Source organism: Pseudorasbora parva, chromosome 1, assembly GCF_024679245.1.
Source record: "Pseudorasbora parva isolate DD20220531a chromosome 1, ASM2467924v1, whole genome shotgun sequence".
Lineage (NCBI taxonomy): Eukaryota > Metazoa > Chordata > Actinopteri > Cypriniformes > Gobionidae > Pseudorasbora > Pseudorasbora parva.
Window position 1 is genome coordinate 9,133,579 of NC_090172.1, and position 15,295 is coordinate 9,148,873.

At 33.9% G+C, this 15,295-nt stretch overlaps 1 protein-coding gene across 1 annotated transcript in view; it reads right to left on the bottom strand.

Moving 5' to 3' along the window:
• phlpp2 (PH domain and leucine rich repeat protein phosphatase 2) overlaps window positions 1–13,793 on the bottom strand; it is a 97,749-nt gene extending 83,956 nt beyond the window's left edge. The window contains exons 1-2 of the mRNA XM_067417300.1: window positions 13,471–13,793; window positions 7,206–7,483 (exon numbers count right to left, since the gene is read on the bottom strand). Coding sequence (XP_067273401.1) covers window positions 7,206–7,483; window positions 13,471–13,656 — 464 coding nt within the window. The 5' untranslated portion in view covers window positions 13,657–13,793. The remainder of the gene's footprint in view (window positions 1–7,205; window positions 7,484–13,470) is intronic.
• Between the last annotated feature and the right edge of the window lie 1,502 nt (window positions 13,794–15,295).

Below are 15,295 nucleotides of genomic sequence, written 5' to 3' on the forward strand. Positions count from 1 at the left end.
ATTTCATTGGTCCGAACAGTTTCTGTTCGGGGATAATTACTCCTCTATGGAGCAAGTCCAGACCGAACTGCCCGACCTAAAATTTTTGTGGGCGGGGCTGAGTTCGGCTGGCATTCGGGCTACGGAAGAGTGATTCTCAGGTGCATAACTGACACATCCTTTGGATATTTCCAGCAAAAACGTCTGTATATAGATGGGAAAAGTTTTTTTTTTTTTTTTTTCATTACAAACTGATCACACATTGACTAATCATTAATACTTATAAATCCTTACACAGATCCTTTAATAAGTTAAAAAAAATCATATGGTAACAAATACCAGTTTTCAACATCAAGCAGCATAATTTGTCCAGCTAAAAAGCTATAAGCTGACACCAGAAAGCAGACACATTCATGTTAAAAATGGCTCTGCCTGCTCTATCGTTAAAAATAATGTGAATAAGACGACCTCAGAGGCTAGCAAACAAACTAAAAACAACAAAACTCACCACACATTATGAGAAATTATATGTAAATGTTCCACTTTGTGTCAGATCTCCAATAATGTCCGGCTAATCTCACAAGAATACTTTAATAAATTAATAAATGGGCATGAAATATTGATTATTTAAGTTTAAATGCTTTTATTATGCGATATGAAATAGATAACAGTGCCACAAATAAGTAAGAAATCAATAATATTAGTCAATTATACATTTCAGTGGTCACTATATGGAAATATTTGAGCACAGAATCCCACAGCTGACCAATAAGAATCAAGTACTGTAATCAAGTAAAGGCTAGTAGTAAATATTTTTAACAGGGGAGCATTACCCAACAATTTTTTAATTAATACTGTATCATATTTTTTTAGGTATGCACCAAAATTTCAGCTACCGAAGATTTTCAGCCGACTAAAAATCGTACTGAAATGGTTTTGGAGGAGCCCTTCTCCAAAGGCATGTTTTGACTGTGTTCAGCATCTATCTCATGCACACAACGTGGATAAGCTACAACAGATAAACATGTCAGTTGTGTGGACACTAACTCTAGATTGGAAATATTAATTTCTCAATTTTAATAGGTAACAATATGGTTTCTTGAATCTACAATCTTTTATTCTGTTTTTGCTGATGCATGAACAAAACACTAAACATTTGTAGCGTGTTACTTGTCATAAGAAGCAAAGTTTCGACTTAAAAAATGTGTTGATTTATTACGAAATTCAAACAATAAATGTTGTTTTGGCACTCTTTAATGCGACGTAACAGATCGCTGTAGCCGCCTCAGTTCAAGATCAATTGCAAAAAAAAATAAAAGATACAGTACAACTGGAAATGAATCCAATCTCATGTTTCAACAGATGTCAATAAAACAGCTTGTAGGGTAAACGTAACATTTACTTTGAGAAAGCTATCTAATGTCCAAAAACTCATAAGTCAGCTAGAAAGAAGTAACGCTAGAGGAGCATTTTGTTAAATATATGCACATATTCATTTACCTGTCAGATAGGTCTTTATTATTTAATACATGTTGGAATAAATGTGTCATGAAAACAAGTTATTACAGTTATATTCCTGGAGCAGAAACAATTCTGTTATTAAAAAAGTTGATATGAAAACTGCCTTAAATGCAACTCAAATGTTTGTACAACTCAGTTGTAGCTATATATGAGAGTTGATTATTAAATAAGTTTAATTCATTTATTATTTATTTCAGTTTTTGGCCAAGCGCATTCTGAATTTTTGGTTTTTGGCCCAGAATTTTTATTTCAGTGCATCCTAATATTTTTACTGTTACTATTCCATAAACACAAAGATGAGTCAAGCTTCAAAAATAAACCATCAGCAAGGCATGAATAGAAAGTAAAACATCATGCTGTACTTTCTATTTATGTCTCTCTTGAGTCAATGTAAAAATAATCAGTTTTAAACTGACAGAGCTCATCCTTTACAACAAAACGCAGAAAGTCAAATGTCACAGATCTTCCTGTTAGTGACCTTTATATTTGTATGGCCTCAATATAATTTGTTTTTAAAAAATTTTAATAGTTTTTTTTTCACACACACAAAAAAATGCAACATTACTTATCTGAAATGCAGCTTTGATATAACCCCATGACAGCTATAAATTCTCACTAACACTTCAGCTGAAAAACAATGGCATATGGTCATTTGTTTATCATTTTTTATTATAATTGATTCGTTTGGGAGAAAAAGACTTTAGAACATGTCAGTCTCACAATTTAACAAACCTCATCTGTGTTAGTCAGCTAGTTCTATCAACAAAAACAACATTTAAATCATCACAGAAAACCAAATGTTTAAGTCTGCAATGCATGGTAAAAAAAAAAACGAATATTTAGGAACATTGTGAAAAAGTATATGGGATACAGTACTCAATTGCAAACTTAATTAAATAATGTTTGTGGACACTTAATTGTTAATTTAAAATAAATGAATAGTAGTGTATATTCATTTAAATATACATTTTAAATGTTGGCCAGTTTCACAGACAGGGTTTAGATTAAGCCAGGATTGGTTCAATAAGGAAATTTAAAGGGGTGGTGAAATGCTGTTTCATGCATACTGAGCTTTTTACACTGTTAAAGACTTGAATTCCCATCCTAAACATAGACAAAGTTTCAAAAACTAATGTTGGACGTTTGATGAAGTATTTCTGTGTCAAAAATACTCCTTCCGGTTTCTCACAAGTTTCGGAGAGTTTTTTTCGAGTATGGCTCGGCTTGACGTCGATAGAGCGGAAGGTCCTTGTATGGGCCGTACGGGCTCTTCTCCCGGTAGGGTGCGCGCGCGCGTGACTGAGACGAGAGAGAGGAAATGCACACCCATAAACACTCTCTCAGCTGCAGATCGAGTCGATCCAGGCGCCGCGCTCCACTTTATTCCTATGGGTGACGTCGAGCGACTTCAACGCTTCAGCACAGCATTCCGGGAAGGCAGCGCTGCATTTGAACCGATTTGAACGCAGAAATGAAGGGAAGCTTCACAACATCGCGGATCTCCACGGTCACTGCTGTCACAGGACTTCACCAAATCATACCAAAGAAGTGTGTTTTTGACGGAGCGGTCCCAGAGATAAAGGTTCGGTCCTGCTTTGGAAGCAGCCGGTAAGTAAAACTGCTTCAAATGTCTGTTGTTGGTTATCGTCGCGTGAGTAAACATCAGTAAACGACACGATCGCGTGCTTCGTCATTCAAATGCGCTAACGGACTCAGGGTATATACAACAATTGTTAAGTTAAATCTACTTTTTAATACCTTTTTTACTACCTTCAGAATATTTTTAAAAACTATTACGACACTGAATTGCAAGTGTTAATCAGCGACCTTTCTGTTATTTACACAGATTTTGACATATATAACATTAAAAAAAAGAATAGATTTAGAATCGACACCAGGAGGAAATCCGTAATAAGTTATCATTTAGACACAGTAAAATAGATCTCAACATTCACAAAGGTTGGTTAAGGAGAAGCATTACTGCATACACATTTGATTTCAATTAATAATTGGTAATTCAACAATTAAATTATTTAGTGTTTTGTTTTTTTTAACAACAAAACCTGAGCCAAATATTACATTTCTATAACTGTGATAAGTTGTTGAATTTAACAAAATACTAAAAACTAGTGCTGTCAATCGATTAAAAACTTTAACTAGATTAACACACATTTTTTATGTGATTAATCGCAATAAAAAAGAAATGTTTTTAATATATTTTTTTAATATAATAATTTCACAGCTAATCAAATTAATGTAGAAACAACATAAAGACAGTATATTTTAAATACTTGTTTAAATGGCATCTTTTTATGAATGAAGGCCAGTATTACTGATATTAATACAGCTACTGATTTTTTATTTTTATTTTACATTTATTATTAGGCTTCAAAATATAACAGTTTTTAATTTAAGTAAACTTAAAACAATGCTAACATAACCCCATAATAAAGGTCATGTTTACTCCTGCCCTTCCTGTCTTAACAGTTAGGAAATATATAGAAATTTAATAAAGTTATCAAAGTTATATTCAGTCTGCACTGCATAAACTATAAATTAAATAGTTAATCCTTATTAAAGCTACAAAAGTTATTTAGTCAAGAACAGCGAGTCATTTTCTCTGTTCCCTTTGTTCTTTAACTTTAATAAAGGAAGCTTTATTGGCTGCTGTCCCTTTAAGAGCCGACAGACAGGCGGATCTCTGTTTATATACTGTCTATGAATCGCGCCTCATTCTCTCACAACTCTTTTTGTTCATTTTAGACTTTATATAAATCATTTAAGATTGCTCTAATGAGGACAGTCGTTGAAGATATGCCTTGAAGCAAGTCTAAAATAAAACGTAAGCCAGCCACTTCTGTTGAGCGCGCAGTGCTCTGAGATGATGCCGAACGACCGCTGAATATGACGTCAGCATCAAACAGTCTATGGTTGAGACGGAGACGAAAGATCTTTGATTATGTGCCCAGATATGCTAAAGCCCATATTTAAACGAAAAAACGCGAACGCAGATATAATTTCAATCAGAATAGGACACCTGATAATCTGAAAAAATAATACCTAATTTGGGAAAAAATAATACCTCTGAGACCACATTTAACACTTTTAATGGCCTTAAATTTTACAATTTGGATTTATCACTTTTTAATACTTTTTAAAACCCCGCGGACACCCTGGGACTCCATTGTTGTTCTCTGTATAACGTTACACTAGTCTGACGTGCAAAACCGTTTTGCTTGCTACCTCTAAGGTCTAGTCGCATACAATAGTCCATAAACCGAAACATGTCCTCATAAACTGCGAGTAAACACACACAAATGTTGACAGGCCACTAAATACAGTACATACCACAGAGACGGACGTCCTGCTGTTGCTGTTTTCCCTGTTCAATTTATTTCAGCCTCCGAATCTGATTCTGGATCATATCTATTAGCTGAGATTGATAGTCATGGGTTTCTCCACGATTGAGGACGTCACCGCTTTGTGCGTTCGTCATTCTTTAGCTCCGCCCACACGATACGCCTCCAGGCGCTCGTTTTTTTCCGGAAAGACTCGGTACAGCCTATATTTCTTTTATAAATATAATAAAACTAAAGACTTTTCGGAGATATGAAGGATGCAATACTACTCTATAGGTACTCAAGATTGACATGAGATTGACTGAAACTGAGTGTTTCACCCCCCCTTTAAGTAGCATTTATAAACATACCTTAGAAAAAATATATATATTAATGGTGTACATCTTAAGACAAAACAACAGACACAGCAAAAAAACTGTGTCTATTTACTCACCCTCAAGTTGTTTTAAACCTGTATGAAGTTCCTTCTTTTGTTGAACACCAAATATATTTTAAAAAATGTTGGCAACCAAATCCAAATTCCACGTCATGTTTAGCGGCGTGAAAATTTTATGTCGATTCCTACAATAACATACCGTTGTGTAAAACTCTTAGACGTATTTAAAAGTCTATGTCGCAATCTTTACATACTTCACATAATTTAAAAACCCAGCGTTTGGCTGATCCTGACAAATGCTCATTGTAACAGTCATAAACACAACATTGCTTTTCCTCCACGAGGTGGTTTGGCGTCACGGCTTTCGTTTCCAGGCGGGAACGCAATACACATCTCAAGGACATCCTGTAGAATTCAACCAATCAGACGACGCTTAGTCTAGGTCCCCATTTAGTTCCATAGCAAGAAAAAATACTTTGGAAGTGAACGGGGACCAGAAACTGTTTGGTTACCCACATTCTTCAAAATATCTTCAAAATAGTTCAACAGGACCAGAGGTGGACAGTAACTAAGTACATGTACTTGAGTACTGTACTTAAGTACTCTTTTTGAGTATCTGTACTTTACTTGAGTATTATTTGTTTCGTGAATCTTTGACTTTTACTTCACTACATTTGAAAGACAAATATTGTACTTTTTACTCCACTACATTTCTATCAAGGTCCTCGAAGTCCAAAGTCGATTCTGTCGCAGCTTTGAAAGTCGGACGATGATTTTTTTCCTGCTTTAAAAGGTTTTTTGTTATTGTTGCAGACAGTCCATCAGTAATCACTCCAACTTTTGTTTGAACACTGATCAGATCATAGCACAAAATGAAAAAGATGGTTCCTCAGCACAGTGTGTGCACCCATAGCTATACATATGTACATACATATACACACACACACACACATATATATATATATATATATATATATATATATATATATATATATACATACACACACACATATATACATACATACATACATACATACATACATACATACATACATACATACATACATACATACATACATACATACATACATACATACATACATACATACATACATACATACATACATACATACATACATATAATTATTATAATTATTAATAAAATGTTAAAAATGTAAATGTCTGGGAAAAAGAGAAGAGTAAAGTTTGGAGAATATCAGATGTGTATCAGTGTATTGGATCTGTGCATTCAGCGTTAAAGGGACAGCAGCTTTATAAACAGCTTTGCAACTTTTATACAAGTATCAAATGAGTTTAAGGTGGTCGTATGCTAGCATGTCTTATGGAGCATCACTGACTAGCTTAAACCATGATGGCATAGTGTGCATTTAAACAACAACGCAACAATGATAAAACAATGCGTTGATATAAAAAAGGAAATATACTTTTGATACTTAAGTTCTTTTTAAAACAAATATTTCTGTACTTTTACTTAAGTAAAAATCAGTTTTTAGAATTTCCACTTGTAACTGAGTAATATTAGACCAGTAGTACTATTACTTTTACTCAGTTAATAGAGTTGTGTACTTTGTCCACCTCTGAACTCATACAGGTTTAGTTTTCATTTTTGGGTGTACTATCACTTTAAGACTCTAGCTCTCTCATAGCCAGGCCATCATCCTTAATGTTGAACCCTGAGATAAGACAAACATGTTCATAATGACGTTATTTAGGAGGATCATTAACATTTATAATGTCAAGAGGTGCAAATGAATGACTAATCCTACAACTCATTTGTAAACAATGAGAATGTGATATTCACATTGCCATTTCAGATAAACACACTGAACTCTGCGTGTCTGGCCCGACTGTTCCACAGCGTGAGTCTGATAAGGATCATTATGGAGACGAGACCTCGTCTCGCCAGAAAATTACAGTTGGGTGAGTGAGCGTGACTGCGTCTGCGTTACCTGATTAAGTCTCCATGCAGCTGCAGGTAGAGACCCTGCACGTCTCTCTGAGCACAGAGCTCCTCAGCGGTGGTGTTGGTGGAGCAGAGCACCAGCTTCAGGTCTGGTTGCGGGGTGGTGGAGGTCTGGGGGCCCGATGCTGGAGGCTGAGGCTCCGAGGCCCCGTAGAGACACACACAGCCTCGCTGAGCGTCGCCCTTCAGCCAGTCCCGCTCGCGAGAGCCGAACCGCGTCTTCCGGTTCACGCAGCCTCGACTGCCATTCCGCTTCATGTTACGCTGTGGAAAAGAGTCTAGATTAGATGCTGCTTGTGTTTGTCAAATTATGCCCTTCTAGAAATAAGGCCAAATAAAGTGTTTCAGAGGCCAAATCAGTCATAGGAAATCATGCCTTGGTGACCACAAGTTGGTGGCTGTCGGGACTCCACCCTGTAACACAGAGCCTGTTTGAGAGACATCAGGTTTTGTTTTCAGTTGCAGAGCACTACGGCGATCCAAATATTTACCCAGGGCACAAACGCCCTGAGAGATGTTGAGTCGAGGCCATTTCGGAGACACCATGCCATTAGTCAGCCTGGTGAAATCATTTTCTGATGATGTTCTGCCCTGCTTTAATTAGGTGACCACTGGCATCAGCAGCACAGCACTGGTAAAACTACACTGAACCTTTTGTTTTAAGGACAAAACAAAACCAAAAAAAGGTTCGGAACTACCGGTTAAATTATAATAATAATAATAATAATAATAATAATAATAATAATAATAATAATAATAATAATAATAAAATATTTTTTGTTTATTTTGTTAATAATAATAAACTTTTTAATTTATTTTTGTGATAAAACTAATGATGATGGTTGTTGTTATTATTATTGTGGAACATAATAATAATAAAATGTATTTATTTGTGTTTATTATTATTATTATTATTATTATTATTATTATTATTATTATTATTATTATATACATCAATACAAATATTGTTATTATGTTTCACAATAATCATCCTCATTATTATTTGTATTATTTATTAAATTGATCAATAAAAATAAACAAAAATAATTTAATCTCAATTTATTATTATTATTATTATTATTATTATTATTATTATTATTATTATTATTATTGTTATTGTTATTATTGTTATAAGTCATACAGGTCTAGAACAACTGGTTTATAATAATAATAATAATAATAATACACAAATAAATATAATTATAAAATAAATATAATTATAAAATAATTATTATTATGTTCCACAATAACAACAACAACAACCATCATTCATTTTATCACAAAAATAAATAAAAACAGTTAAACAAAAAATAATGTATTATTATTATTACTATTATTATTATTATTATTATTATTATTATTATTATTATTATTATTATTATTATAAACCAGTTGTTCTAGACCTGTATGACTTATAATAATAATAATAACAATAATAATAATAATAATAATAATAATAATAATAATAATAATAATAATAATAATAATAATAATAATAAAATTGAGATTAAATTATTTTTGTTTATTTTATTGATTCATTTAATAAATAATAATGAGGATGATTATTGTGAAACATAATAATAACAACAATATTTGTATTGATGTATTTATATAGATTATTAATTATAATAATAATAATAATAATAATAATAATAATAATAATAATAATAATAATAATAACATTTAACTGGTTGTTCTAAACCTCTAAGACTTTCTTCTGTTGAACATTAATAATAAATAAATAAATAAATAAATAAATCATTTATTTTTTAATTTGTAATTCTTATTATAATAATAAGTTATTATTATTATTTTATCAGTTGTTCTTAAATAACCAGTTTATTTAAGGAGAAGGAGATTTATTGTATAGCACAATCAATTTTAGAACAATAGTTCAGTCTAAAGAGACCACAAATTACTTATTACTAATACTAACTTTTCACATGCTCTACCAAATAGGCAGCTGTTATGACATATTTCTACCATTTATGCTCTTTTGTGTATTTTTGTTTACCCATTTTGGAATAGTATCCATCAACTAAAGATCATTGCGAAATCATCTCTAATGTCTGATCAGATTTGACCAATTTCTCATGCATAAATTTTGCAATGTATATGTTGACTCATTTAAGTAATGCAGAAATAATAATGTGCATAATCTAATCTAAAGATCATAGCTGACTCCATCCATCATATTTCAAATCAAATGCGCCACTGTTATTACCTGTCTCTAGCATCTGCTCTCATCTGTAAAGTTAGATTTATTATACTTGTATCATTATTATTGTTATTATATTAGTATTATGTATATCACAACATATGAGACATTTGTTAATAATGACAAGTGAGAGCATCACATTGGATCCTAATGCTGTGATTAACAAGAAAATATTTTTAAATAGATAAGAGTAGATAAGATAGCATGACTATAAGAATGCAATGGTCTAATAATATGCACAAAAAAAATCACTGTAAACTCAGCATGTTAACTCTAAGGAGGAAGCAACAAAATCTTATTTTGTTCTGATTATCTATTACAATGCCAGAAAATAATGACAGGCATATTTCCTGTAGGCGTATTATGTGAGGTGTGTTGTGAAGATAATGGCAGTAACATTATCACGTCAGTCACACACAGAGGTGGCGTTCAAACAGCACGCGTTCTTGCATTCATAATCAGCTAAATTAAGTGTAATGGAACAGAATGCAAAGGTTTCGAGATATGGCAAGCCGTTTTAATATTTATTTAATTAAAATGTCTGTTTAAGAACTTTTTTTAAAATCTTAATCATGCAAAGAGCACATGCAAGCAAATGTGCCACTCCGGGACATCTGAATGGACATTTTACGTTCTTCTATCGTGGGGTTAAACGGGGGCAAGTTATTTACTTCAGAAGTCTTAAAAATAATTATAAATATATAAATTGTAATATGCCCTTTACACTGTGAAATTAACCCCAAAATGGCTGTGAAATGAACACATCTCATTCTGAGTGAAGGGGTTTATTTTACGGTGGTAAAATTAGTTTAACATTTGACATTTGTTAGACACTCAGTTTCATACCCATTAAACTCTCTGAGCATTTCATGTTTTCAGCCGTAAACATAAACTCAAAGCTCATAGCTCAAAGCTTATAAAGCATTTAAGTACACTTTAATGGTCTTTTATTTCATTAACATTAAATGTGACCCATGCTGGCATAAGAAGTCGGAATGCGCACTGGATCCTTTCGAGCTACAGGCAAAACAAGTGAAAAGTTTTGATTTTTAGGTTTTCACAAAAAAATTGTTACAGAATTACAGTACTTCAAAATATCTCTCTTGGCGAGTATTCACGCAAATGTTACTCTGTGTTTTCACTGTCAGACACTATAGGGGGCGCTATTACGCATCTTCTGAATGAGTACTTAATCTCCTGATCAAAACACACGCGAGGAAGACGCAGTAAAAGAAGCGATCACATGTAATAAGATTCATATAACGTGATCATCAACATTAAACATAATCAGGATGAGCTACAGGACTGTGCAAGCCTTAGGGTTTTTGATGGACTCGATCTGCTCCATCTGTGTTTGATCATCACTCTGAATCTGATCTGGATACAGTCTTTCACACACAAAAAAAAAATTTGTTCAAAATGTTGCGTTTTTTTAACGTTTTTTTAACGGGGTTTTTTAACGTTTAAGTGTTGATGAAAAAAGGAATTCATGAAGGTAGAATAAAACGTTTTTTTTGTTTTGTTTAAAAGAAGAGGGTCAGCTCTTTCTTTTATTGCATGCTCAGATATTCATAAAACAAAATATTCTATTACTCATGGACGTCAGAAGCAAATAAAAAGTGTGTCCTAACTCTCAGATTTTTTTTTTTTTACTGTAGTAACATTAGATGCTATTTACATTAAACACTAATAAACTATAGTTTGATTGGGCCAGACAAAAATTACGTAAATCACTGAGGTATTTACCGTCGCTATAGTGTAGGAGTAAGACGCAAGTCAAGTTGACCCAAATTGATCAGATGTTCGAATCCGCCTTTTGCCACACTCGCTCTATTCCCTTTTCCCATCACATATCAGATCGGAAAGGCATTTCTTTTATACAAAAATGGAGAAAATATTAGAAAAGTGGAAATAAAGCGTTTAACATGCGTTTAATAAAAAGTGTTTCTCGGTTAGGTGTAGGCTAACAGACAAGTGGTGAATTAGAGACGATAAAATTGAGTGGGTCCAATATCATTGGTCTTAAAAAGTGGTTGGGTCTTGTCCCACCCACATACAATGGTTCCAACACCCATTACTATTACATTTTATTAGGCTGGTAACTTTTTTTTTTTGTAAACACTGGCGGGGAAAGAGTTAATGTTAATCAAACAATTGTAGTATCTTGGAAAACAAACAAATCATCATACAATTTTAAAGTTTTTTTTGATAGAAAATGTGAAGAAAAAAGGAAAAAAGTGTGTGTGTGTGTATATATATATATATATATATATATATATATATATATATATATATATATATATATATATATATATATATATATATATATATATATATATATATATATATATTTATTAGGGCCGGGACTTTAACGCGTTAATTAAGATTAATTAATTACGTGACTTTAACGCGTTAATTAATTACGCAAAAAAAATAAAAAATGTAACCGCATTTATTTTTGCACCGCGGAACGTTTTTCAATAAATCCGTTTCGACGGACCGATTATACTGGAACACCAATTAGCGCTCCGGAGTCACGACAACAACATGGGTGCGTCTCAATCAGCTCCCTAGTTCAGTAGTCAGGGCACTGATCAGGGAGTCAGCCCATTGACTTATGTCCTGATCAGTGCCCTGACTAGGGAAGTAGGGAGCTGATTGAGACGCAGGGCATGAGCGAACATGAACGAAGAAGCTGATGAGACCGCTTTGCTTGGCCCCGTGGATGGGAAATTTTGTTTTAAAAAACGAAAGAACGAAAGGATGGAAGCGTCGTCAAGAGCAGGGTTGTGTGCAAGCTATACAACAAGGAATTTGCGTATCATCGCATCACATCGAGCCTCAAATATCACAAGTATGCTTTTGCTAAACTTAATGGCAAACATTGCGCTGGTCTGCTGGACTGAAATAAATAAACTATATTTTGTTGATTAAGCTTATGTATTCAGTCATTATTCAATGGTATACTAAAAATACATGTGAAAAATTACTTCTCATTGTTCTCAGGTCAAATATTTATATGCGATTAAAATGTGATAAATTTCGATTAATTAATTACAAAGCCTCTAATTAATTAGATTATTTTTTTTAATCGAGTCCCGGCCCTAATATATATATATATTGTATATATAATATATATATATATATATATATATATATATATATATATATATATATATATATATATATATATATATATATGTGTGTGTGTGTGTGTGTGTGTGTGTGTGTGTGCGCGTGTGTGTGTGTGTGTGCGCGTGTGTGTGTGTGTGTGCGCGTGTGTGTGTGTGTGTGTGTGTGTGTGGTGTGTTTATTGCAACTTTGTGACTGACTCTTCCTTCTTAAAAGGGCATTGATAAAGGCTTGAAATGCCCCTTTGGTCACCCGTTTAAAACAACAAAATCTTCACTGTACGGACTCACTGAATCAGTCAGATATTTTAAGGAATACATGTTAAAACAGCTTGCCAGACTTAATACGCCTTTAGGTTAAGTAGAACTAGACTACTTTTCAGTTGACATTCGTCAACGCAATGGTCAAGGCGCGATTTGCTGTAAAACAGACCAAACTAACTCCTCCATCTGACGCAGGTGTGTATAGACCCGAAATAGTAGCCTAACGATCACAAAGCGCCTTCTGAGACCGCCCCTAAACAGGTTACAAGCGTTACGCCGAAACTATTCTGATACAGCCAATAAAACATCAAGTGAGAACAATCTCTTTGAATCGAGATGACATTACAAATCCACACCGTCCATTACCACAGGCCGTCCCACAAAACCTAGTGAACCGCCTACATAGACAGCAATATTGGGCATCGTAGGCGCGTCAGGATGCCGCTCTGCTCACAGACGCGGAAAGCGCCTATGATGCCCAAATATGCTGTCTATGCAGGGAGCTCACTAGGTTGAGACACGGCGGCGTGTGAAAGTGTTATACAGATATTTGCTGATGCAGTTCACGGATTCACGCGTACTTTGGCCCTGCTTGCTTAACAGCAATACTGCGACCTAAACGGTGCTGGATCCGGTACCTTCAAAACGCGTATTCCTGTTCCTGCTCGGGCTGTCGGTGCGGTGGCTCGGTCAGATGCCGCTTCATGCAGCACCGGGTTCAGCGCTGCTCCGCTGCCCGCCCGGCCATCCTCCACATCAGCTGCATTTCTGCGCTCCGTGTCGGCACTCTGGAGCGACCGCGCTGTGCTTTTCTCGTCCTTCATTTCGCCTACATTTGACGTCTTTCAGCACATAAATCCAGATGTAGAAAAGCAACTGGCGTGTGATAAATTCCAGTACAGGAGGCGGTAGAAAAAGCCCATCCTGATTTGATGAGACGCCATAGTGGGACTGAAGCTCACGGCTGTCAAATAAACCCAATCAATAAACATAAGGAGGCGGAGCTACTTATTATTCATTGTCACCGCCCATTCCTGTACTTCCGGTATTTAATTATTCATGAGGGTTCTTAAAACGAAAAATGGTGCTTTGGAATGGATCATATTAAAGAGGTAGATTAGCAACTGATTATTAGGTTATCAGTCCCATTTCATTCAGATTTCAGCATAGGCTGAACATCTGAAAATGGGGTAAAGAAACGATGATTATGCTTGAAGTAATCAGTATCCATTTTGTTCCTATTGTAATTGCCTTGATAAACATAAAAATTACACTTCCTTCAAGATTATCAGCTCTGTAAATCTAGTGAGATTTGGAATCATACACTCTTATCGAGAATCGCTGAACTCTGCCACCCATACTGGAATGATTAGCTCTTGTGCAATGTGTTTTGTGAAAGTTAAACTTTAAACTGAACATACATTTTGTAGCATGCTATAAATCAGTCATATTGAGATACATTTTGACATGGTGGTTAGGCTAATAGTTGGGTCACATAAGACAACTGGATGCTCACCAGGAGTTTGATAATAAATTACATAAAACTGGGTTGAGGAATTGTACAACTATGGGTGTTTCCTTAACTGTAAGCACTCTCAGGATCACATTCTATTAAAAGTATAACAGATTTCATCTTTTCTTTTTTTTATATGAAGGTCACATTAAACCTGCCGTGGGATTTTTTTTTAAATCTACGTGTTGTTATTTTATTTGACCCTTTTCCTTAACCCAGACTTTTAATCTTAAAATATGAAATCCATATAGATTGTGACTTTTGTGACTCATTTGTAGGGTCTTTTAACCACAACCAACCATTTTGCCACTGTTTTGCCACAATTACCTTTTTATTAAAGGTTAAGAATACCCGGAGAGTTCTAGATGCAAAATCAAGGTAAGCAGAATGCCATTTTTTTGCCAATCAATCAATCAATCAATCAATCAATAAAATCAATCAATCAATAAAATCAATCAATAAAATCAATCAATCAATAAAATCAATCAATCAATAAAATCAATCAATAAAATCAATCAATAAAATCAATCACATTTTTAGTTGGCCATTGTGCTGTACAAGATAAATAAATAAATAGATAGATAGATAGATAGATAGATAGATAGATAGATAGATAGATAGATAGATAGATAGATAGATAGATAGATAGATAGATAGATAGATAGATAGATAGATAGATAGATAGATAGATAGATAGATAGATAGATAGATAGATAGATAGATAGATAGATAGATAGATAGATAGATAGATAGATAGATAGATAGATAGATAGATAGATAGATAGATAGATAGATAGATAGATAGATAGATAAATAAATAAATAATAAAGGGAGTTTGCATCAGAAACACTTATTTGAAAACTTTACATGTCCCATTGCATGGGTTTTTAATTTTTTTATAATGTTTCCTGAGGTGTACTTATATTGTTAGTAAGGTTTTTACATCAAAA